The following is a 25,955-nucleotide window of genomic DNA, read 5'->3' as shown; positions in this document are numbered from 1 at the left end:
AGTTCCCATGTCTGTGAAATGAATATTTTCTATCACTAATATGGGGACATGTTAAGATTTTTCTACTCTTACTCCCCCAAAAAGAAGACAAATTTATGCTACAACTTGAGTGACACAAACACCAACCATCTGGGTGCATAGAGAACAACTGAATTATTCAGTTCCATGTTCTGGGTGTGAATTATTCATTTCAATTACTAAATAAAGTAATAGCAATAATATTTAGGCTGGGTGTGGTGGCTCACGCCTATAATCCTAGCACTCTGGGAGGCCAAGGAGGGAGGATCACTCGAGGTCATGAGTTCGAGACCAGCCTGAGCAAGAGTGAGACCCTGTCTCTACTGAAAATGGAAAGAAATTATCTGGACAACTAAAAATATATATATAGGAAAAATTAGCCAGGCATGGTGGCATCTGCCTGTAGTCCCAGCTAATTTGGAGACTGAGGCAGAAGGATCACTTGAGCCCAGGAGTTTGGGGTTGCTGTGAGCTAGGTTGATGCCACAGCACTCTAGCCCGGGCAACAGAGCCAGACTCTGTCTCAAAAAAAATAATACTAATAATATTTAAAAGATAATATTCCCGAAGCACCTGTCACCCAGTGGCAAAGCTGTGGAAATAAAGTTAAAATTGTACTACTATATAGTACCATATAAATATTTGGGAGATAATTGCACATATCTAGAGCATAATCCAGGTAATTGATTTTAGATTTTATTTGAATACAGATATATGCTTCACACAGTTTATGTGTCAGGACACCTGGCAGAGACCAGGTTTTGAATTATGGGGGCAAGTGCAAAAGACATGTTGGTCATTCTGAACTTGGAAGAGTCCAGGCTGAGATTTAGTCCTACCTTCAAGCCAATTCTTTAACCAGTGTGAGCCTCATTATATGAAAGGGATTGTAGTTTTCAGTGAGGTTACTAGGCAAAGCATTTAGCCCATTGCCTGGTGCATAATAAATTCAATAAATATTAGTTTCCTACTCCCTCCTTGGAAACAAGTGAAAGAGGAAAGCAGCTGTTCACATCTGGGGGCTGGTGAGCCCTCACAGCTGGGTCTGGCTGTCCCTGTGAACATGAACAATCACCAAATATCAACAGCAGACAAGGCCACTCTGTGACCATGATGTATTGAGGCAAAAATAAGACTCCTCTATAATCATATGTGAGCGCAGACACAAACATCCAAGCACAGCCCAAACCACAAAAATATCCAAGCACACCCCCTCCCAGCTGATATGAGTGACTGCTGCTGCTTTATCAATCACAGGTTGCTCTGCTTCCTTCCTCTCACCTTTTAGGCAGTTATTAAGATGCTCATGATAGAATTACCCCCACTTCCTCTCAGCATCTAATCCATGGAAAACCCCCGCTTCCTTGAACCCACCCCAAAAGCACCTACCGCAAGGCCAAGTCTTATAAGAAGCCCTTTCTAACACCCTCTCATTGAGATGTCTTAACATTTGCCCACAGTACGCTGCTTCCTTACTTGTAATGAGTACACAAATGCAACTTTGTTCAAATCCAGCTGTGCCCAGGTGGTTGCAGCCTTGGCTGCAGGATATCAACACAACTGATTGGCTACCTGTTGGGAGAATACCTTCTTCTAGGGGCTCACCACACAAAGTATTGTCTGTTGACCAGCAGCAGCAGCAGCCCCTGGGAGCTTGTGAGGAGTGCATTACCTCATCCTGCACCCCTGCTTGGGAACTAGATCCCCAGGTGATTCATATGTGCAATAAGGCGTGGGAAGCACTGCTAGGCTAGTGAGTCTCAACCTTGCCTGTGATGTTTTAGAAAAATGTGGATGCCTGGGTCCCACCCCTAAAGATTCTGATTTAATTGGTCAGTGTGCAGCCTGGGCCCATTGTCCAAAGAACACCCAGGTGTGGTTGGGTTTTGTTTCTGCTGATAGCTCCATTTGCTCACAATGAATCGTGATCGGGAGAGGATGCTTCTGATGGATTGGCAATGGTCTTCTCACCTGCATTTCATTCTCTTTCATCTCCAGGTGGCCCCTCAGAAGGCAAGCTGATCCCGGGAGATCAGATTGTAATGATTAATGATGAGCCGGTCAGCGCTGCACCCAGGGAGCGGGTCATCGACCTAGTCAGGTACATAACTCATTCACTTGTGGCAGCTGCACAGTTCTGAGCCCTGTCTGGCAGAGGAAGAGCTTCCTGTGGGCCGAATTTAGGGCAGAAACACAAACCTACACATTCACATCATTGGAAATGCTGCTGACATTGACCTCTAATGTAAAAACACATGCTTCATAAACACAGAATGCCTAAATGTTCACTCTGTGTTAACACTGAGTGTGCATATGGTTTAGCTTAAAATTTTTATGACTTCTACATCCAAAGGTTGCATTTTCTTTCCTTCCAGAATTACTAGCACATTGATTTTCCATAATCAAGGTGATCAAAATGTAATACCTGAATTCAGTGTAGGTGATGAGTAATTTTATGTATATAATCCCATGGATATACCAACATACAGTTCACTGATTTTTCATATTTGACTGAATAATTCATTACTGAATTTTGAGATTATCAATGGAGGCAAAAGGATAATTCGGTCAAGGCTAGGACAGTTAAAACTGATGCATTTGGTTTATAGGTTTAGTTGTATTGTACATGTAATTAGTTTGTTATGTTATATTCTTAATGGGGCACTAGAAAATGTATCTTATGTGATATTAAAAATATTGGTCAAGAATCCCACTGGAGTTGCCCTTCTTCAGTGAATTTAGGGCAAAATGGATCTTTAGAAGTTTTTCATATGAAGCTAGGACTATCATATGAATGGATCCACTCATGCTATGGGGATGTTGAGGAATAAGAAGATGTGGCATTTGTCTTTTATAAAATGATCTTTTCAACCAAGATTGAAGCAGAAGCTGAGGCTATCAGAATACTTTAAACTGAGAAGGGGATCTCCTAACATTTGTGTTCACTCATAACAAAAAGTACATCCGTACATTGGGAAAAGCATTAAGTAGAGTATTTCTGGGGTCTTCTGGAAAAAGTTTTTTTTCCTAAGCCTAGTTCAGCTTTTGCTTCACAAAGAAGTTCTGGATGGTCAAATATTCTTGGAAGAACTAGAAGGGGGCAAAAAGGCAGAGAAATAGAAAGAGAGGGGGCTTATTTTTAGGGTGACCAGCCATTCCAGTTTTAGCACTTAAAAGGCCTGCATACCAAGGAAGCTCCCTCAGTCCTGGAACGGTTGGTCACTGCTATGGTCTGAATGCTGGTGTCCCCTCAAAATCTATATGTTGAAACCTAGTACCTGATGTGATAGTGTTAAGAAGTTGGGCCTTTTGAGTAGTGATTAAGTTGTGAGGGCTTGCCCTCATGAATGAGATTAGTGCCCTTATAAAAGAGGTTGAAGGCAGCTGCCTTGCTCCTTCTACGATGTGAGGACACAGTGAGAAAGTGCTGTCTATGAGGAGGGGGCTTTCCCCAGACACTGAATATGCTGGTGTCTTGATCTTGGACTCCTCGCCTCCAGAGCTGTGAGAAATAAATTTCTATTATTTATAAATTACTGAATGCATTTTGTTATAGCAGTCCAAATGGAGTAAGACAGTCACTCTACTTTAGTCTGAGCCTAATATAATGGAGCCTTCCAAGCTGGCTGGAAAAGTCAGACCTGTACTCACAGGGCATCCAAATTTCCAAAGAGTGGTCTTAACACTCAGCAGGCACTGAGACTTGTGTCATATTCACCACGCATCAGGAACAAGACCTGGGAACATTTCCAATCTTTCTGTAGACCAGGAATGCAAGAATAGGGAAAGACTCTATATTTTAGAGCCTTTGGGAGGGAGCTGCAATGTTACCATTTGGAATCAAGATGTGTGTGGGTGTCAGCAGGGACATATCTCATCCAGGCAGGCTCTGAGTTTTATATCAGCTTGCATCCTGGAGTGCCGTGTTTGGACCTGATGGCAAAAGTCCCATGGACATTTTGTTTTCCCCTAGGCACACACCTCTGTGATCAGTCCTATTGATTTCTGCACCCGGAGGATGATAGGAGAAATAAAATATCTGTGTTTGGGGTTGCTGTGACTGAATTGCCTGCCACAGGACAGAGACAGAGAAAAAGCTATTTAAAAGTATGATCATTTCCCTGCAATCCTTCCAGGGGCATTTAGAAAGATTTTTTTTTCCAAGAATGATTTTTTTCCTTCTGGTTTAACACATTGTAGAAGAAAATGACATCTCTGTAAACAAAGCCCTCTCTATAGAACTTTATATGTAATGGAATAAATGAACCAGTTAAAAGAGAGAGTGGCAAACAATAGCTTGAAGTCCAAATCCAGCCTGCCCCATGTTTTTGCAAAGCATGTCAGCTAAGAAAGGTTTTTACCATTTTTAAAAGGTTGAAAAAAATAAAAGAATAACATTTTGTGACACATGAAAATCATATGAAATTCAAATTTCAGTATCCATAAATATTTATTGAAGTATAACCATGTCCATTCATTTGCATATTATCTATGTCTGCTTTTCTGCTATAACAGCAGAGTTGAGTAGTTGCAACAAAAACTGTCTAGCTCACAAAGTCAGAAACACTGACTGGCCCTTGTTGGACAACATTTAATGACCATAACCACTGTTTTAAGAGATATCTAGGTAACCAATTACATTTGGTTAAGCCATATTTAGACTAAAATCCTATATAACATACATAGAGAATTTTCTCAAAATGAAGTTGTAATCTCTGCATTATTCCCACATGCTTGATAAAAATACTGTGGTGTTTTAAATGGATTGAAACCTTTTCACTCTCATTAAACCAAAATTTTGAAATAATGTATTTCTCACTAATGAAAATGATTATGCATTAAAAAATTTTCCTATGCCTTCTCATAAGTTTAGTCATCTATCTGCCATAATATGTACTAACCTAAAAATTTAGCTCTTGGAAAATAATCCCCTTTTTACTGGGCTCCTCAGCTGATATGTGTTTTAATGTCTATATCTTACACAAGATAAATTCCCTTCGTGTATAATAAAAAATATCCCATTTTCTTAGTCACTGAGGATATTCGGAAAAATACTCATCATTTTAATAACATTATAAAATTCTCTCTTTAAAAATTGGCATCCATTTGCTTGCCTTAGTGGTTTAGTCTTGTTTTGTTCTTTTTCCCCTCATTGTAGCATTTGCTCATGGATCATTTTTTGTTTCCAGATACATTTGTGTTACTTTGTGGATTATTTTCCTTATCATTTGGTTACTCTGTTATAGAAATTTATTTTTTTTCTTGAGAAAATGAAAGAGTTTCTTAGAGACCAATTTACTGCTATAGTAACCACATTTTGGTTTTTTCATGTAGTCTCAAAAAGCTATAATTGCCATACTGAAATTAGATGAGTTCTGTTCATTTCATAGTTTTCTAAGTTGTTAACTCTAACTCATGCTTTATAATGTATGAGGAGTAAAATCTTTGAAGACTCCATGCCCTTTGCAAAATTACCATATCTTTCTTCTTTAAAAATATCCAAGGATAATTTTCTTTGGCTTTTCATAATTAGACAAATTAACTTAAAGCGGTCTCCAAAGTTTTATTTTTAAAAAGTAGGGAGTATTATTGCTCATAGAAACATTATGAATCTTGCCACAGCCACCCAAGGCTAGCCAACCCAGTTAAATTCATTTGACTTTAGCAAACAATCATTAAGCATTAACAAATATCATGTAGGATACTGGCCATGTATAGCTACATAGGCATGACTCCTGCCCTCAAGGAGGAGACTTCTAATCAATTGCACTATATTTATGACTGGGCAAGGCTGTTGGAGAGGACAGTGTTTGATATGAATGTTTGAAGATGGACAGATGTATTAGGAGATGTTAGTGATGGTGGTAAAGAGTAGCTATCAATGCTGAATGGAAGGGCAGGTTGATACATGGGGAGAGGGTGGTAAAATAGATCTTCCTTTTGTCCTTGTCAACCTCAGACCTTCTTGATGGAAGAAACGGAGTAAAAGCTTTCCAACCTGCAGATACGGAAAAATCTGTTGCCTGGGTGGCTGTCCTGAAGCACAACCTCAAAATTTGGTCTGCAAGGCACCAACATAAATATGTCTCCTGTTAGAATGGGTGCATCAGCCTTTTTCATTAGAGATCCATTTGAGAATCTGATAAGTGCCATGGACTTCTTCCTTTACCCAGAAAAATCCACATGTATACAAAATTCTGCATATAATAGAATATTTCTTGATTTCCCCTAAAGCCATGCCAGTTTTAAAGCCCTGGCAGCAGACTGTGAAAATGCAGTCTCCCTTCCTCCTGCTTCCTCAGTACCAGAAGCTGACATTGAAGGGCCAAGCACATAAACAACTCAATCATCCTTTTCCATCACAGCAGTAGAAGTAAAGAATTTTCCATCCTGTAATCAGAAGGTACGAAGATTGAACTGGAGACTAATACCCTCTTCTCCCACCCTCTGTAATAGGGCAGCTATCTATCCCTCCATCTGCTTTCTCCCATTACCTAAGTTGATTATTCCTGCTGATCTAATTGATGAACAGTGCTATAGCTATGGCTATTTATCAACAGAAGGTTGATCACATCCATCAGACATGTCACTCCTTCTATACTAATACCCTGGGATTGGAGAGCTTTCCTGGGAAGCAATAGGATTCTTCCAATAAGAAAGTAACGATAATAAGAAATAAGAATAAATGATAGAGGGAGTGACATCAGTAAGGTGGCTAAATAAGAGGTTCCATGCTGGTATCCCCCACAGCAACTGTAATTTTGCAGCCATCCATGAACTAAAGTGCCTTTGTGGGAGTTTTTGGGTCCAGATAGGAAGCTGCAAAACCCTGGAGCCCAACACTGAGGAAGGCCACTTTGAGAAGGCAGACCCACCCAGGCCAAGTGGCAGGTTCACTGTGGTCCCAGCTACAGACCCAGAAATAGCCACATCTCCCTGTGGAGAGCACTGTTTGGCATTGGTCCTACGACCAGCACCATCTGTCAAGAGACCCAGAAGGAATCACACCTACCTATGTATTGGGTAAACCAAACTTGGCCACAGCTGTGGTCCCTGAAGTGGCCTGTAACCTAGCTCAGCCTCTCTCAGCCATGGTCTAGGAGCAGTCCTGCCTGCCCAGGCACCTACTGGGAGACAGGCCAGTCCATACCCCCAGAGGTAGGTCTCCTGAGCTTGGTCTCATAGACTTTGAAATGGCCCTCTATCTTGGATATAGCCTCCCTCGGCCACAATCTTGGAGCAGTCTTACCTACCCAGGGACCCTTTGGGACACACATACATCTGTGCCCCCTAAGGCAGGCCTGCTGACCTCTGTCTGAATATGGATCTTGAGGCTGCTTCATAACCTGGCTCTAAACCCTCTCAGCCATGGTCCCTGCCTGCCCAGGGACCCAGAGGGGAACAGGCTACTCTGTGCTCCCAGAGGCAGGCCCACCAACCTTGGTCTAACTGCAGATTCTGAAACAGCCCTAAAACTCAATTCTAGCTACTCTCATCTGCTGTCTGGGAGCAGCCCTGCCCGCCACCCAGACCTGTTGAATAACAGGCCCATTTATGGCACTACACACAGGCCTGCAAACCTTGGTCCAACTACAGATCTTGAAACAACCCTGTGACCCAGCTCTAGCCCTGTTCAGCCACAATCTGGGGGCAGTACTTCCCACCCAAGAACCTAGGAGGAGGCATGCCCATTCATGTCCCCAAAGGCAGGCTTGTGGTCTCAAAATTCAGTGGAGCCCAGCTAGTAGCCCTATTCAACATCAGAGAAAAGGCAGCAGCCCAGCCTACTAGAGACAACAAGCTCTGCCTCACTGGGATTGTCAACAGTTGGCCCTTCTGGAATCACAGGCCAGACTAAATAGTGAAGCTCTATACCTGCCAAAGAATACATGTAAAGTCCAGAAGAGGATGGCTCCTCAAATGTATAGGCAACAACATAAGGAAACAAGGATGACAAAGAATCAGGAAATCATGACACCTCCAAAAGAAAATTCCAATAATGGACTCCAAAGAAATGAAGGTCTATGAAATGACTAACAAATTCAGAATAATATACATAAAGAAGTGCAATGAACTACAAGAATACACAGATTAAAAATTTGGTCAGGGCCGGGCGTGGTGGCTCACGCCTGTAATCCTAGCACTCTGGGAGGCCGAGGCGGGTGGATCGCTCGAGGTCAGGAGTTCAAGACCAGCCTGAACAAGAGTGAGACCCCGTCTCTACTAAAAATAGAAAGAAATTATATGGACAACTAAAATATATATATACAAAAAATTAGCCGGGCATGGTGGCGCATGCCTGTAGTCCCAGCTACTCGGGAGGCTGAGGCAGTAGGATCGCTTAAGCCCAGGAGTTTGAGGTTGCTGTGAGCTAGACTGACGCCACGGCACTCACTCTAGCCCGGGCAACAGAGTGAGACTCTGTCTCAAAAAAAAAAAAAAAAAATTTGGTCAGATTTGGACAACAATACATGAAAAGAGCAAGAAGATCAACAAAAATTAGAAGCAATAAAAAGATAGAAATCCTAGACATGAAAAATACAAAGACTGAACTGAAAAATTTGATAGAAAGCTTCAACAGCAGAATCAATCAAGCAGAAGAAAGAATCAGTGAACTGGAAGACAGAACATTTGAAATTATCCAGCCAGAGGAGCAAAAAGACAAAAGAATGGGGGGAAAATAAAGAAAGCCTATAGGAATTATGGGACACTATCAACAGAACAAGGCTTTCCATAATAGGAGTTGCAGAAGGGGAAGAAAGAGGAAAAGGGTCAGAAAGCATATTTTAAAAAATAATGGCTGACAAATGAGATTACATTAAGCTAAAAAGCTTCTGTGCAACAAAGGAAACAATCAACACAGTGAAGAGACAGCCCACAGAATGGGAGAAAATATTTGCAAACTATCCATCCAACAAAGTATTAATAACCAGAATATATTAAGAAACTCAAAAACATCAATAGCAAAAAACCCCCCAAATAATCTGATTTTAAAATGGGCAAAAGATATGAATAGACATTTCTCAAAAGAAGATATACATACACATGGCCAACAAGTATATGAAAAAATGCTCAACATTATTAGTCATCAGAGAAATGCAAATCAAAATCACAATTAGATATCATCTCACCCCAGTTAAAATGGCTTTTATCAAAAAGATAGGGAATAATGGATGCTGGTGAGAATATGAAGAAAGGGAAACCCTCATACACTGTTTGTAAGAATGTAAATTAGTACAGCCACTATGGAAAACAGTATAGAGGCTCCTCAAAAAACTAAAAGTAGAATTATTATATTATCTAGCAATCCCATTCCTAGGTATATATCCATAAGGAAGGAAATCAATATATCAAAGAGATATCTGTACTCCCATGTTTACTGCAGCACTATTCACAATAGCCAAGATATAGAATCAACCTAAGTGTCCATCAACGGATGAATGGATAACCAACAGGTGATATATGTGCACAATGGAATATTATTCATCCATAAAAAAGAATGAAAGCTTGTCATCTACAATAACGTGGATGGAATTGGAGGTCATTATATTAAGTGAAATAAGCCAGGCACGGAGACAAATATTGCATGTTCTCACTCATGTTGGAGCTTAAAAAGTGGATCTCATGAAGATAGAGAGAAGATTGGTGGTCACCAGAAGCTGAGAAGGGTAGCGGGGAGGAAGGGATGAAGAGAGATGCCAAAATATAGTTTTGCAAGAAAGAAAAATATTGATGACATCCTAACTAATAATAGTGATGAGAGTTAACATGTATTATAAGTCCTTAATATACGGTAAACCTTCTACTAAATACTTTCATTTCTTATTATTAAGACTAACTAACACTTATTAATATATGGTGTTTACTGTGCCCTGTCCTGAGTACTTCCTGTATATTAACTCATTCAGTGCTCACAATGGTGGATGTATACACTGCTTACCTCTAATTTACAGATGGGGAAATTGAGGTGTAGAAAGGTTAAGGGACATGCCTAAGATCCCACAGCTAGTGAGTGGAGTGAAACACAATCTGTTCCTGAATGAATGCTCTTAACATGCTTATTGTGTGTATTCCTCACAACAGCTCTGTGAGCAAGTACTGTTTATTGTACCCATATTACAGAGTAGAAACTGAGTCTTAGAGATGTTGAAGCACTTGCTCATGGTCAGAACAAGGAGGAAAGTGTGTAGTTGGAGTGGAAGAAAGTCAGTACAATGACTGGGACCTGGTTGTCCAAAGACAGCCGACCCTGATGACTATCTGGCATATTAAGTCTTCCTTACGTGGTAGTCCCAGCAAATGACAGAGCTGTGTTTAGGCTCTAGAACCTGGATCTTATACCATATGTCCCTTAGATACACTTTGTTTTTGGATTATACACAAATAACCCACCGCCCATCCCAGGTTTGCAAAGCAGTTGCCTTGCTTTTAATAAGGAGTGCTCAGGGGTAGCTGCTTGTTGCAAGAGCTGAGAGATTGGCAAGATTACTAAGAGCAAAATAGACCATTTAGAAGGGATCCATCTAAAAATTAGATGTCAGCATATCTGTCTTTTTATCAGTCCCCCCTCATCAGAATTACAATGGAAAGTCAAATCAGATCATGTTCCAGGGCCACTGTTTCTGCAGAACAATACTTTAGGAAGGAAGGTCACCTTTCTGCCTAAGTTTAGCTGGACCTAGGTGCATCACAGTGCTGCTTAGTAAAATAAGAAAGCACAGACCATCTACTGAGCATCCAGCACATAAAATATGCGTGGTGATGTATGATATAATTAGGCCTTATTATAGTAAAACCAGCAAGCAATTTCAGTGAAAACACAAAAGAAACAACCCCACGGTATGCTGACACTACAAATTGTGGTCTCACCTCATACACACTTGCAGTGTACACGTTTTCTGACAATTGCAAATTACAGAGCCTGAGGAGAAAGAGGTCAGCAATTCTAGAAAATGGAAAGCATGAGAAAACATTCTAACAAGGATAAAGTAGAAAGGATTTAGTTGTATAGTTCATAAGAGTTATAATGACATGTAATGATGAAAATTAATAAGAAAATGACTTTACCCAGATTATTTTAATGTCCTTAGATTTTGTTAATGACCATCTCCCACTCACTCATTAAATCTCTCCACAACTGGAGATGCTTTTATGCAATTCATGTATGGAAAATGAATGTTGAAGATTGAAGAACCAGAATAAATTTTAAACTAGGGCATGTTTTCAATGATCTCATATGGTTGAAACCACTGAATGTCTTAACATCTTACTTGTATTAAGAAAATAATGGAAGGAGGCAATTATTGAACTTATGCCATGTTCTGTTAATCCTTCGGAGCTACAAATTTATGAACGATTGCCTGCCCTTTTTATAAGTAGCTGAAAGACAAAAAGAATCATCTTGATGAGGCTGTACATTTTCTCTGTGACCAGAACATGCTCAGAACCAAAGTATAAGCCTCATTCTCTAGAGACATTTAGAAGGAGGGTTCCAGGAGCTCACAGCTGAGCCTACTTTTACAGGTAACATAGTGGGTGTGTGTGGTGGGCAACAATTGCAGGCCACACCCTCATTATCTATAATAATCTAATATTTATTTCAAATCCCCATTCCAGTTTATGATCAGTTCATCCCATTTTCCCCAGTGCTGAGGCTACATTTAGAGGGGCTGGTTTAATGGGAGGAAGCGTTGGGAGAAATGAAGTGTATCCACTCCTCAGTGGCATCATCCGTCTCACCAGAATGTGCTGAGATACCTAGTGCCCATCTGGCCTGTCTTTGATCACTTATCTAGGAAGGGAACCACTGTGTCACCCCTTATTCCCTAGTGTCAACCCTCCCTTAGCCACCCTGACACCTTGGGTGCACTTGCCACTTGCAAGCCATGATGAGACACAGAATAATCTCTGGGGCTAATTCCTTCCAGGATCTTATCACTCCCTCTTCCCCAGGGTTCTGACTAGGAAAGAAGGCACAGGTCACTGCACTCTTTATTCCACAAGGCTATCTGGGAGTTCCCAGTTAGTTCTTCCTGGAGAATCAGCTTCTGAAAAGGGGGAGCCTGCCTACCCTTTCCTAGGCACCCAGAAGTCTGGACCCTTGGCTTACCATGTGCTTTGCCATATTTCTTCCATCCTTAGACTAGTCCCCATTCTAGGGAGGAGGAAGCTTTACTCCAACTTATTAAACATCCTTCCTAGCTTACAGTTTTTACCCTTAGTTCCTAAAACCTATTTCTTTACTTTCTTCTATAACAACCCTTTCCTGGGTTGTATGGCCTGGCTGACCAAATGGGCAAAGAAATAGAGTTGATCCAGCAAAGCAAAGAAATGAGGGGCTGGGGTTAAGAAGGGAACTTTTGTGAATATGTCAAAATATTGTTCTGCTACCCAGTGAAAACACAAGTGGGGTAGAAATCAGAGAAATCTGAATTCAAATCCTACCTCTGCAATGAATTAGCTGTGTGTGACATTGGGCAAGGAATTTAATTCCTATAATCCTCAGTTTCCTCACCTATAAAATGAAGACAGTTGTAATAATTATATAGTTATAAGAATCAGGTAAACTACAGTGAGTAAAGCTCTTAACAGAGTAAGAGCACATAATTAGCTCTTCATAAGTTTGAGTCATCATTATCCTCATCAAGGTTGTCATTGGCAGGATCACCACAGCTGAATGATCATGAGAAAATGGCTTAAGTCTTAGTCTCTAAGTCTGTAAATGGGGCTAAGAATTTGCACTTCTAAGCCTTTGTCTCAGGATTGAATGAAATAGTGTATGTGAGAGCACTTTGTAACTGACTTGCAATCAGTTAGATAGTGGTGTCAGAGGCTATCATTACTGCTCTTGAAATTGCAGGGTAGGAGATTCAGGCAGAAGCCAGGGTATCAAATCAAAACCAAAGAGAAGACCCTGGCAGAAGTCTAGTTTTTCAAGATGAAGATAACTTGAGGAACAATTTCAAAGCCTTGAGACTGAGGATTTTCAAAGGCATCCAGGGCTTACCCCTAGGGCTCTGGATCCCATAGTTTGGCAGTGAACTTGACTTTGGGGACCTCATGGGTGTGCAAGCATTGTTCTGTTATATAGGTAAAAGGGGTGTGGAAACATTCAGGGGTTATTGGTATGTGCCCTGCTGGGGTTGAGATTAGGTTAGGAATGACCTAAATCAGGGGTCAACAGACTTTTCTCTTCAGAGGACCAGGACATAATGGTCTTTGTCACAATATCTCAATTCTGCCATTGTAGCACAAAAGCAGCCATAGATGATACCTGAACAAATGCTGTGGCAGTGTTCCAATAAAACTTTATTTACAGAAACTGGGGGCAGGAGGGACAGATTTAGCACACAGGCCGTGTTTGCTGACCTCTGAACTGAACCAATGAAGCTTAAAGAGACCAACCTGAAGATAAGAGGGGATAGAGGCAGAGAAATGAGGCAGAGGCTTTTTGCTAGAAATAATAATGAAGATAAAGCAAATATTATGAACCCTCTGGCCACCTAAAATCCTTTTTGGAAAGTGGAGATATGGGAAAAAATAGTAAGCAAACAAACAAATAGACAAACATCATAAACTTTTATGATGGTTTTTGTGATCCTCCCTGATCCACCCTGCAAGGTTAATTGAGCCCATATCTTTACCCACTGAAAGGTACTCACACTCTTTTTATAATCTGTACAATACAATGTTATCATTACTTGCAAATTTCTCTATCACAATTCTATGTGTTTTTTAGTGACAAGGACCAGAACTGGGGTAGCACTAGGTGCTGTTAACAAATCCAAAATGATACAAAGGTTTGGTCACAATAGGAGTTTATTTGTCAACCACATAAAGTCCATAATGGGTGCTCCTGATTGGTAGAAACCTCTCTTTAGGAGGTAATCCAGGGGCGCAACCCAGACCCTTTCCATTTTGTGGCCCTGCCATTTTCAACTCAGACCTTCTAGTCTGTCCCTGTCAAACTACCAGAAGGGGAAGAGGCACGTGGAAAGGTTTTATGCAAAAGGTATACAGCATTTCCGCTCCCCTTCTGTTGGCAAGAAGCCAGCCACATGGATGAATCTACCTGCACAGGAAACTGAGCCTAGCCTGGCTGTGTGCCCAGACAGTGGAGGGAGCAGCGTGGCCGAGCACTTTGCCCGTCTCTGTACAGATCCTGTTGTACTCATTTTGATAGGCTTTGTGCCTACCACTGTGCTCAACACAAAATTGGAAAGAAAAGTTTGCAGGAAAAAACCGAAATGTGAATTTAATACTACCCACCTTTAAAAAGATTACTACAACTTATTTACTATTCTTGTAATCAAATCTAAATGAGTTGCTAGACTTTTCAGCTTTGTACGTGAAGCATGTTCCTTGCTAGTCTCACACTTTTGCATATGTGTTGATTTTAGCCTTGACACATCATATTTTCCAAACATCTCCATCACTTCATCAGTGTCATTCGTTATATTATCTCCATCTGCCTCACTTTTACTAACTTCATTGTTCTTGACCTCTTCATATCACCTTAGGCTCCATTCATGAAAGGAAGTATTTGGCAAGTTGTTCCCAAATGACCACTCTCTGCCTGCATGCTGCCTTAATCCAGTGTCGGATCATACACCCAGCATAACCAGAGTCACATTTATGCCCACCAACCTCTAATTGTACATTAAACTCAATAACCTGTCTTTCCCCTGGGAAAATGCAGTGTGTAGTGCCCTTTTGTGTGGGGTTTTAAGGGTAGTATTCTTGCCTTCCATGTATCCTTTACATGTGAACTTGCAGATAAACAGCCTCCTGTCTCCTAAATGAATCAGCATCCAAGCTATGCAGTCTTCCTGCACTGCCTTCTTGTCATTAAGATGCAGAGATGTGGTATCTCAAAAGAGCCTTGCATCTGGGCAGGAAAAGATTGTGGTTCTACACCAGGGATTTCCCAACATGGACATGTGACAGCTTCAGGGTCCTCATCCCCCAAAATGTTGAGTTGGGGGAGGCTACAGGAATTCTCCTAGAGACCATTCTTCATTGTATGGGTTTATCCTTAAATGGAAGCACATTTAACATCTGTGACCCCATCCCCTAAATCCTGGCAGTGTTCCCCAATCATTAGGGATGCCGCCACTCCATTAAAAACCATTGGAGATGATTGTTAGAAGTCTTTCCAGCTTAAGTGTACTACGATTGGTAGTAGATGCATCTCATCTTTTTATCAAGGGGATACAATTTTCAAATTCCTATAGATGAGTGGTTCCCCAGTAGATGGGAATGTTCCAAGATGGCAGAATATTCATTAGGTTATTGAGAAAGAGGAGGGAGGTAATGAGTCAAGTCCTGTCCTTGTTCCCAAGCAACGAAGCAGGGAGCAGAGAGGTAACAATGATCAAGATCTGCCCTCTCTCTCTGCTGGGAACCCAGATGGTGTGGTAGCAGAGACCACCATGTTCATAAACTAAATGGTAAGACAGTGGATTGTAGTTATAAATGGGATCTGTAAATGTGCATTGGCTTATATGTCTGCAGGATGAAGCAGAAAAGGATTCTTGGAACAAGTAAGGTGCAAAAAAGGGTTTTGTACTCCCTTATCACTCTTTTGCTAGTCTTTTTTTTTCCATGCAGTCAGAACCTGCTGAAAGAGACACTTGAACTGAATTTTTTTCTTAATAAAAAGGAAAAGGGAAGCAGCCACCATTTATTAAGCCCTCCTCTGGGCAACATACACCAAATCTTCACACATCTCTGTGAGTAGGGGTAATTGGATTGATTTATAGTTGAGTAAAGAGGACTAGACAAGTGCTCACAGTGTACAGGCATCTATACTGTGTGAGTGAGTTCTATAATTGAGCAATACTTGAGGCCAGGAGGTAAACCCAATGTCCATCTGTGTATGCACTTTCTCTTACACCATACTGCCACTCTAGGTGAAAGGAAATGAATAGAGGGATAACAAGGTGAGTTATTAGGAAAGAAACTAGTCTCATCTCTTTTCCCAGATGCAGCTCAGGGAAAGAGAGGCCTTAACTATGCTGTTAGAGGTCCAAATTGACCTTTAACCCCTTCCAGGGAACCTTAGACAATGTGCAGGCCAGGTCTTCAGTGTCTGGTGTGGGTTAACTACCAAAGGACCCTACCTGAAGGGTGATGGCTGAGTAACTTCCCCAGGAACCTTGCATGACCTACATGAGGGGGAAAATTTCCCAAGACATAACTTAAGAATATGTTTCCCACCAGCCAGTCAGTCAGGAGCTCAGAGTAGAAAAATAAAGAAATGAGATATTTCTTACAACTAGTGTTATGGAATAAAAATTTTGTACATGCTACATAGTTTTGTTTTGTTTTTAAATGTTGGAAAGTAGGGACTTTCCTTAGTGCCCTTTTTCCACTGAAATATGTTTTGATTCCTCATCCTAACATAGGAGCTCATGTCTATCAAATTGATCTCATTCCAAATAACTTCACTTGTATTTCAACATCTTTGCTTATTAGTATTCTGCATATTTTAAATCAGTCTTTATTATGTGCACCATGTAGTAGACATTAAAACACAGTTAATAAGCCAGTTGATCACAACTTAAAATATAGACTCATTTCCTCCATGTGGTACATATGGTAGACAGAAAGGTACAAAAAAATTTCAAATCTCTTCATTAGACAAAAGCAATTGTAGTAAATTATTATTCCAAATAAGATTTCACTTTTATATCAATATTTTTGCTTTTTTAAGGTTTTTTTTTTGTATTCCAAGTATTTCAAACTTAAACAACTGAGGCAAAATAATTTGTTGCCAATTCTATAGGTCAAAGAATAAAGGACTCCAAAAACAAAAAATTTTTTTCCCATGTAAGAACTTATCACTGTTAAACATCCTTCTTCCCTTTTAGCTCCTCACTCCTGTTGTATTTATATTTTTATGAACAAAATAGTCTACATCTCTGTGCCTAATGAATGGTATTGCTTTGTGGGCTGAGCATTCTTGGATTTTTACAAGAAGCATGTCAGAGTTGAATTCATCACACACTCTGAAAGTCTACCCAAGGGTATTTTCATTTATATTTAATGTTAAATCAAGGATATTAGAGGTGGAACAGACTGTTCTTCATTGAATGTAATCAACAGTATCAGCTCACTTTGAACTCCAGAAATAGCATTTGGAATGTTCTTTCTGGTAGAGCACTTCAGGGTATCAGGGTAGCTTGGAGCTTGATAATTTCAAAAGTGAATAACCAAACACAATAACAAAGGAAACCTCTCTTGGGATTTGTAATAAAAAAAAAATAACAAGTTTCAGGAAAGCTTCTAAAAGTGTGAAATTTAAAAAAAAAATGCATTTCTTGCCCCTTTAATTCCCTGCATGTATTGTGTTTCTTAAGCACAGTGAGCTACCAGTTTCCATTATTTGACAAAGTAATATAATATGTGGGAGGCCCTTAAAAGTGCCCTTCTCTTATAATTTGTTTTCTTTTCTCCATGAAGTCCCTCTCCTTGGGCTCTCAAATATACAGTATGCCTTAAAAGTAGCACAGCTGTGATTCGCAAGAGCCCTTCAGGCAGAAGTGAAAGAAACATGATCCAAATGGCTTAAGCAACAACAAACTGGCTGGCAGAACTCAAAAGGGCGTGGGGTGGAGCTAGTCAGACACAAGACGAATGGGATGTTCAGACACGAGGGGAGTGGAATGTCAAGACTTTATGTGAGCAAGAATCCTTCATCCTCCATCTCTTGGCTCAGCCCACTTTCCTGTATCGGCTTCTTTCTCAGGAAGGCTCTCTCCAAGTGATGTTAAGATTGTGTGAGAGCTCTAGGTTTGCGTGCTACCAATTTAACAACCCAAGGAGGTGAAAGACCACCATTTCCCAATAAATCCAACCAGACATCCTAAACAGCTTTCACTAACCCGGTATAGTGACTGTCTACCTCTAAACTCTGCCACCTAGGGGGGTGGAAAATGCTGGAAGGGGCCAAGTCTGGATGTTCAGCAGCTGAGAGCGGGGGAGGTTGTTTCTGCAAAGGAAACTGAGTGTCATTACTAAAGAATGGACTGAATCCCGGTCAAGCAGAAGAAACAACTGTCACTACAACTGGTCATTCATGGCTGCAGGTTTTTTAGAAACATTTTATTATGGGAAGCTATAAACAGAATCATGAGTTGAAGAATGGTATAGTCAACCCATGTTCCCATCACCCAATTCAAGGGTCATCAACTCATAGCCATATGCCATACATAGTCCACATGCCAAGGCACTTCCCTGCCCTTAGATGATATTGATGCAAACCCCAGACATCACATCATTTCACCTAATTCACTATGTATCTCTAAAGGATGAGAATTCTTTGTTAAATAATAAAAACCCATTATACCATTATCATACCTTAAAAATTAACACTATTTTCTTAATATTATCAGATATCAAGTCAGTATTCAAATCTCTTCCATGGTCTCGTAAAATAATTTCTTATTACAGTATGTTTGAGTCAAGATCCAAGTAAAGTTCATATACTGTGATTTATGGATATGTCATTTAAGATTCTTTTAATTTATAGTTTCTCCTTCTATCTCTTTTTTCATTGTGTTTCAAAACAATGTATTCATAGGGTTTTTTTTTAAGTTTTTGTCCTGCCAAGATTCCTAGAGCCTGCACTTTGCTGATTGCTTCTCTGGGTGTCATTTCACATGATTTTCTGTCCTCCTGTATTTCCTATAAGAGTCTGCTTCACTCCCTTATGGAGGATGCTCTGCACATTCTTCCTCCAGAGGTGCATCTCTTTGGGATGTAATCAGCTATTGATAATCTTTGCCAAGTTCTATTAATTCACTAATGATTGCAAAAAGGAATGCTCTAATTCCATTATTTCTTCTTCAATTATTAGCTGAATAACTCTAGAAACTATTTGGTTACCCTGAGGAACAGTTCATATGAAAGATAGAACAAATACTTAATCCTGTCCCTTTATTTACCAGTTTTCAAAACAATGAGATGTTTCACTGGCGTTCTTAGAGGAGAAAAAAATAATGTTTTTTAAAGGTATCATTATAATAAACTCATGGATTTAAGTATATTGGAGATATTTAAATCCATTGATGTTGTTATTCTCGTTGAAGGTGCAACATGTCTCATCTTTGATAAATGGGAGCCTATTCAAGTGGGCTTTGAGTCCTTTCAGCATAACCCTAATAGCTTTTGTTAGTGTCTTTCTGATATGACAAGATGTTCAGGTTCAACTTGTGTGTTTGTTGCTCCAGATCTGGAATCAGTAATTTCTCCAAGGAGCCATGATTCCTTTTAGGGGGAAATGGAATGGTAGTGTGCTCATTGATAAGGACAGAACTAAGAAATATGTGTATATTTTTTGAAGATAAAATATATCATGAGCTCATGCTGATATGTCCAATTCAAAATCAGGACAAAAGGTTTTTATGTAACCCCATCTATCTTAAGTCTTTATCTCCTTTTCCTTAAACTGTAAATCCCAATTCTCAGTGACACCATCATAATCTCTCAATTTTATCCCACACTACAGATAGGACAGTCTCAGAACAATAGCATCACTGCCCCAAATAACATTTGAAGATACTTTTATTGCCCTTCTATTTTTCTTTATGGCATATCCCACAAAAATATCAAATGACTTTTAAAATCACTAGGGGTAGTTCCACTCTGTGTCACTCTGCCACTGACAGGATTAACAGAGGCAATTTTTTCATTTTATGTCTAATTCTTAGGGATGGCTCTTTTATTTAACTTTGTTTTAAAATTATGTATAATTTAAAATTATGTAAAACTATAATCATGCCACCAACTGGATATATAGGTTCTCCATTTCATTTTACACGCAATTTTTAGGAATTGCTTTTTAAAATTTAAGTGAGTTTTATAATTATGAATAATATTTACATGATTCCTAAGTCAAACCTACAAAATGTATATTGAAAGAAGTATAAATTCTATCCTTGTCCTCTTGACCCTGTCCCTGTATGTAACACTTATTTTTCTATTTTATTTTAGGATTCATTCTTCCATTGTTTAATATGAGCACATAGTCTGATCCTTCTCCATTCTTAGAAACAGTAGTATACTACACACACTTTTATTCACTTTGCTATTTTCACATAACTATATATCTTAGCACTCATTGCATTGTTTTTTCTATTACACACATTTAAAAAAAGAAAAAAAGGTGAGTAGATGTATGTGTGTGTGTGTAACTTTTGGAAATTAGGAAGATGTATATTTTTATTCTAGTGGTTGTCATTAGACTAATGCCTTACATAATAGCTTAGTCCCCTCACCACACACACACACACACACATTTGCCCACCTTTTTTCCTCTGGCTATCATCTATTGGATTCCTACTATGAACATTATTGAAATGAGCTAAGTAACTTCTTTGCTGTCTCCCTTAACATTTGACTTGACCTAATCTCTTTCTACTGCCAATTAATATTAATACCTCTAAGGCAAGCAGCTACCTGATTCTGCCCTTGATAAACTTTCCTTTTTATCCCCCAAATTGTCAGAATAGAACCAGTATGGGGACTACCTGTCTCTCAGATAGCAGTAGAGTCGTGGTTGTACAGGTAAATATGTGTTTGAGCATTACCACTCTGCTTCGGTGGCTACCATGCCGGCTGTTACGTATGTCTGCAGCTTGTTTCCTTGTAGATTCCCTAGATGAGGAATCTCCCACTTTTTGTGAGGACATGCAGGCAATTCCAGTGTTTTTCTGGTCTCTGAGTCATTAAAAGCCCCTTTCCCTTCCCTCCATTTCCTCCCACATAGATGCTAGTGGTGGTTTGTCTCCACCAGCTCCTACTTTGGCATTCACGGGAATACCTCACCACCTAGTTTTGCTGCTGATGTTGTCCATGGGGTCTTGGCTTTGCTATCTGAGTTGCTTTCTCTCTTTTTATGGGAGAACTCGAAGAGATTCAAAGTCTCTTTTACCAAATTCCCATAATCCTCCAGTGGCTACGGACTCAATCAAAAGTTTTGACTTTGAAGAATTATTTATAAATATTCAGTATCTTTTGTGGTCATGTAGCACTTTAATTTGACTAATTAAGCTCAAATTAATCCTACAGTCCTGGCAGATAAATATAAGCAAATGGTAATTATGCTTTTTTAAAAAATAAAGAAGAATTAATCATCTATTATGGAAAAAGAAAATTTAGCTGTTCTGCTAAAAACGTTTCCTTTTTTCCTTGGAAGTGAATAGCAGACCACTTTGATGATACACATGTAATTTGTTACGTATATTTTAAATGTTGAGAATTGTAAACATCAAACAAAGCCTAGACTAAAATAAAAAGACTTCCTGAAAAGTAAATTATCTATAAAGTAGTGTGAGAAATATTTGATCCATTGAAGGCATTGTCTTTGCCAGTATTATTTTCATGCTGTGTTCTTCCGTGGTTAATATATGTGAGTAAAGAGCACCATTCACCTTTACATAATAGTAGACTCACAGAAAAGGTCATCTTTGTTCCATAAATGAGGATGTAGAGGCTCAAAGAGGTGTAGTATTTCCCAAAGTTATGCAGCCAGTAAATAGCAGAGCCCAGAGTCAAATGCAGATGCCAAATGGGACAACAGATTGGGAACCCTTGTATTAGACAAGGCAAAAACCATGCAGCAACACTTTCAACAGAAGGGATTCTAACCATTACCAATGAAGAAAAACACTTAGACTTTTCATTGTTTAAAGGATAGTAAGGATAGGAAAGGGGAAGGAGAAGGTAGTTGAAAGGCTTATTTATATATTCTCAGCATTGCAATTCAATAGATTTAAATTTTTTGCTTCCAAGTTTTATAATCTGTAATTCAGCAAGGCACTAGGGTGGTATCTGCCCACCTCTAGATTGAAAAAGAAACATGGAATCAAGGCTATTTTAGGCATCTGTCAAGCTGTAATTACCTCTTTGCTCAGAGAAATCTTTATGTAAGACTAATACAGATTGGCATTTCTTCAGTTTAAAAGAACATTTCCAGTCATCCTTTTAATAGAATGATCCTTATTATGATGATTATTTCAATATGTTTTGGTAGAGGGAAAATGGTCTCAGTATGGCCTTGACATAGGAGATTATACTTTTAATCTGGTCTATTTCTTATTTACTTACAAGCTCTAAATGCTTCTTAGAGTTTTCTTCCCCTACTCTTTCTAGTTCGGAAATTGTTGAATGGCATTTATTTAAGTTTTTCAAGTAAGCTGGACTTGTTTACTAACAGGTCTACATATACCTTTAATAAAAATTGTATCCAAAGTATGACCATTAAAAGGTGGGATTGAGAGGGCACAGTGGCACACCTGTAGGCCCAGCTACGCAAGAGGTTGAAGTGAAAGGATCACTGGAGCCCAGGAGTTCTAGGCCAGCCTGGGCAACATAATGAGACACTATCTCTAATTTTTCAAAAAAATGGTTGGCTAGCACTCCTGTTGATAAAAAAAAATTAAAAGAGAAAAAAAAGAATTTTTAAAAGGTGAAATTGAAATGACAATTTATAGATAGAATACCAGTTTTTCATCATTAGGCACTTGTTCACTGTCTGAGATTGGGCTCTCAGAAGCTGACCCTGAGATGAGGATTCATGAGTAAGTGACTTAATATCAAGAGTTTCCAGGAAAATTAAATAGAGGGTGGTGAGAAGTGGGACCTGGAAGAAAAGGAGGCCAAAGATGTGGTATCAGGCAAAGTCCTAGAATGTGACTTTGGCTCAGTCCACAGGGGAGTTCCAGATATTTTTTAGGTCACATCTAATAGTTGTCCCATCAGAGGCAGAGGGATAGAGTGCTTATACCCCTCCCCAACCACAGGACAGTCACTGGTTAGGGACTGCCTCCTGGGCTCTTGAAGCTCCTCCTCCCCTCCATGCTCTCAGGCAATGCAGATTTAGTAGTCTGAGGATATTTCTCAAACAAGGAGTCCAGGTGCTAGAGGATGAGAGTGAAAGCGCTGCGGATGAGTGCATGCACTGTATGCTTACTGCCTCTGGTGCTTTAGTCACCCTGCTTCCATCAGGACATCCTAGAGTTCCCAAGGACATCTTAAGCAGAAAAAGGTGCACAAGAAGTTCAAGTTCTGTTGTGTTTTCTAGAAATTTACCAAATCAAAAATCAGAGACCTAAGTCCAATGTTTATTTCTAGCTCAACATTCTACAATCACTGGCAATTATCTCTAGAAGAAGGACTTGGAAGTGAATTAATTTAATAGAAAAAGATAATTGCTATAAAAGAAAACTATGCTTTTTAAATCTTTAATTTGGATTATAAATGTGCAACCAAAGCAGCCTGAATGTTCTGACTAGGGTGATGGATCACCAACCACTCAAATGCCATTTGAAAGAATGGATGGTGTTTTTAATTATCCTATCCATTAAGACTGTATCTATGCAGAAGAGAACCAAACGCAAGGAAAATGTCCGAGTCCCAGGCACTTCCCTGGGTGCTTGGCATATTTAGTCATCACAGCAATCCTATAAGGCAAGTATTGTTATTCCTGTTTTAGAGGTGAGGAAACTAAAGTTCAAAGAGATAAAATGTACTCATTCAATAAGTACTTAGTAGACATCCACTGTGTGTTAGGCAAGGTGTGAGGCACACTGCTTATAGGGTGACAAACAAAATGGACCTGGTCCCTTCTTTCCTTGAGCACATGTCCTAGTGAGGAAGATGGACAGTAAGAGATGAAAAAAGCAAATACATGGGATATAAATGGTGCTGGGAAATGTCAGGAAGGAAAAGAACAGGATAATGTAGGTCATAATGATGGCATAGGAGTAGAGGACTCAGGGAAACCCTCAATGAGGAGGTGACACTTAAGTTGTGACCTGGACAATGGGGAAAGCCAACCAGGCAAAGAGTGGAGGGAAGGAAACAGCTTAGAATGTTTAGGGGAGTGAAACAGAAGTGATATGGCCATCCTTGGCCAGCCAAGGGGAAAGTGGTATGAAAAGACCAGAGAAAGAAGCAGGAACAAGGTGATAGAGACTCTTTTAGAGTAGGAGTTGGCAAATTGTAGCCCACAGGCCAAATATGGCCTGCTGCCTGTTTTTGTAAATAAACTTTTATTGGAACATAGCCACACCTGCCCACTCACACATTGTCTGTGGCTACTTTTGCTCTGTGATGACTACAGAATATAGTAGTTGCAACAGACCATATGGCCCACAAAACCTAAAATATTTGCTATCTGGCTCTTTACAGAAAGTGTCCTGACCCCTAGCCTAAACCATGAAAAGATGTCTAGATTTTATTCTAGGAAAGAGAGGGAGCCATTGGAGGGTTTTAGGCAGCAGACTCAAATAATCTAATTTATATTTTTAAAATATCACTCTGGCTGCACTACATGGAAAATGGAATCTAGAAGACAAGACTGAAAGCAAGAAACCATTAGAAGTTCTAAAAGAGTCCCAGTGAGAAATAGCAGCTAGAGGACTGGACCAAAACAGTGGTTCTGGGGATAAAGAAAAGCCATGTGTAGAGGAAGAATTGGTAGGACTTAGTGGTATATTCAATGTAGAGATTGAGAGACAGGGAGAAATGGAGTATAACTCCCAAATTTCTATCTTGAACCCTGGGTGAATGATGGTGCCAGTCAATGAGATGAGCCAACTAGGGTGGGTGGAAATAACTTAGGTGGGTAAATAAGTTTAAGTTCTCTGTTAAGAGTTCTCTATTATTGGCCGGGCGCGGTGGCTCACGCCTGTAATCCTAGCACTCTGGGAGGCCGAGGTGGGCGGATCGTTTGAGCTCAGGAGTTCGAGACCAGCCTGAGCAAGAGCGAGACCCCATCTCTACTAAAAAATAGAAAGAAATTATATGGACAGCTAAAAATATATATAGAAAAAAATTAGCCGGGTGTGGTGGTGCATGCCTGTAGTCCCAGCTACTCGGGAGGCTGAGACGGAAGGATCGCTTGAGCTCAGGAGTTTGAGGTTGCTGTGAGCTAGGCTGACGCCACGGCACTCACTCTAGCCTGGGCAACAGAGTGAGACTCTGTCTCAAAAAAAAAAAAAAAAAAAAAGAGTTCTCTATTATTAAGGCTTAGAGCCTGCACTGGAGACCAAGTCTTTATGCTTTTCTAGTAAACAGCATGGCCTTCCACAAGAACCATCACATGGATTTAACTCTGAATTTATACAAAATCATCAAGACTAGATTTTTTTACTGCCAATATTTGGAGCAGTTCTGTAATGAGGCCACAAAGAAAGGGTCAAAGTGATCTGTTTTAGGCAGATATGCCTGTAATTGTGTAGCCTTTTGTTTACAGTTTACACCGTTTATACATAATTTGTATTATGTATAAGCATGAGATAATTTTGAGCTTCATCTTTAAAATAAAAAATATTTCAGACCATTGATTAAAATCTTTCACATGTAAATTAAATATGTATCTATATTCATTGTGCAGAGAGCATCTTTGGGGACATATAATGCAGAGCTCAAATAGTTGGGCTCCTGCTGCCACCGTAGCATTTATTTTGTCTTTGGCAGCTATGGAGGACCCACTCAACCACATTCCTCAGGTCCTAATTTGAAATAAGGAGATTCTAGAACAGTGCTTAGCCATAAACTAGATGGGAGCAGCTCTGAGGGCCCCAAGCCTGAGCAAGACCTCCCACATCTGGTTCAGCTTCCCATCTAGGTAGCTGAGAGGGCACAAAGAGGTTTTTCTTAGAGGTCCCACTACTCTGCCCAGCTGAATGGAATCTCAAGCCCCAGGCCACCCACATACAAGTCTCCTTAAGCAGCAGACCCAGCCCAGGTTGGAATCTGGCACAATTAGGAAGCTGAAGAACAACTTAACTAGTCACATTTCAAATTCAAGCTCAAGTACCACTCACGTTTAATGATTTTCTGGAGATCTATATGGAAGGCTTTTACTTCCCCTTCTTTGAATGAATGGCAGTTCATCTACATGAAGAAACTGCATGTGAATAACAGCA

At 39.8% G+C, this 25,955-nt stretch overlaps 1 protein-coding gene across 7 annotated transcripts in view; it reads left to right on the top strand.

Moving 5' to 3' along the window:
* Positions 1-25,955, top strand: part of FRMPD4 (FERM and PDZ domain containing 4) — a 796,138-nt gene that overhangs the window by 700,422 nt on the left and 69,761 nt on the right. For all 7 annotated transcript variants that reach the window (XM_069462953.1, XM_069462955.1, XM_069462957.1 and 4 more), the window contains one exon: positions 2,017-2,119. In XM_069462953.1, coding sequence (XP_069319054.1) covers positions 2,017-2,119 — 103 coding nt within the window. The remainder of the gene's footprint in view (positions 1-2,016; positions 2,120-25,955) is intronic.

This window comes from Eulemur rufifrons, chromosome 30, assembly GCF_041146395.1.
Source record: "Eulemur rufifrons isolate Redbay chromosome 30, OSU_ERuf_1, whole genome shotgun sequence".
Lineage (NCBI taxonomy): Eukaryota > Metazoa > Chordata > Mammalia > Primates > Lemuridae > Eulemur > Eulemur rufifrons.
The sequence above is the reverse complement of the archived record's forward strand: the minus strand, read 5'-3'. Positions and strand labels throughout refer to the sequence as shown.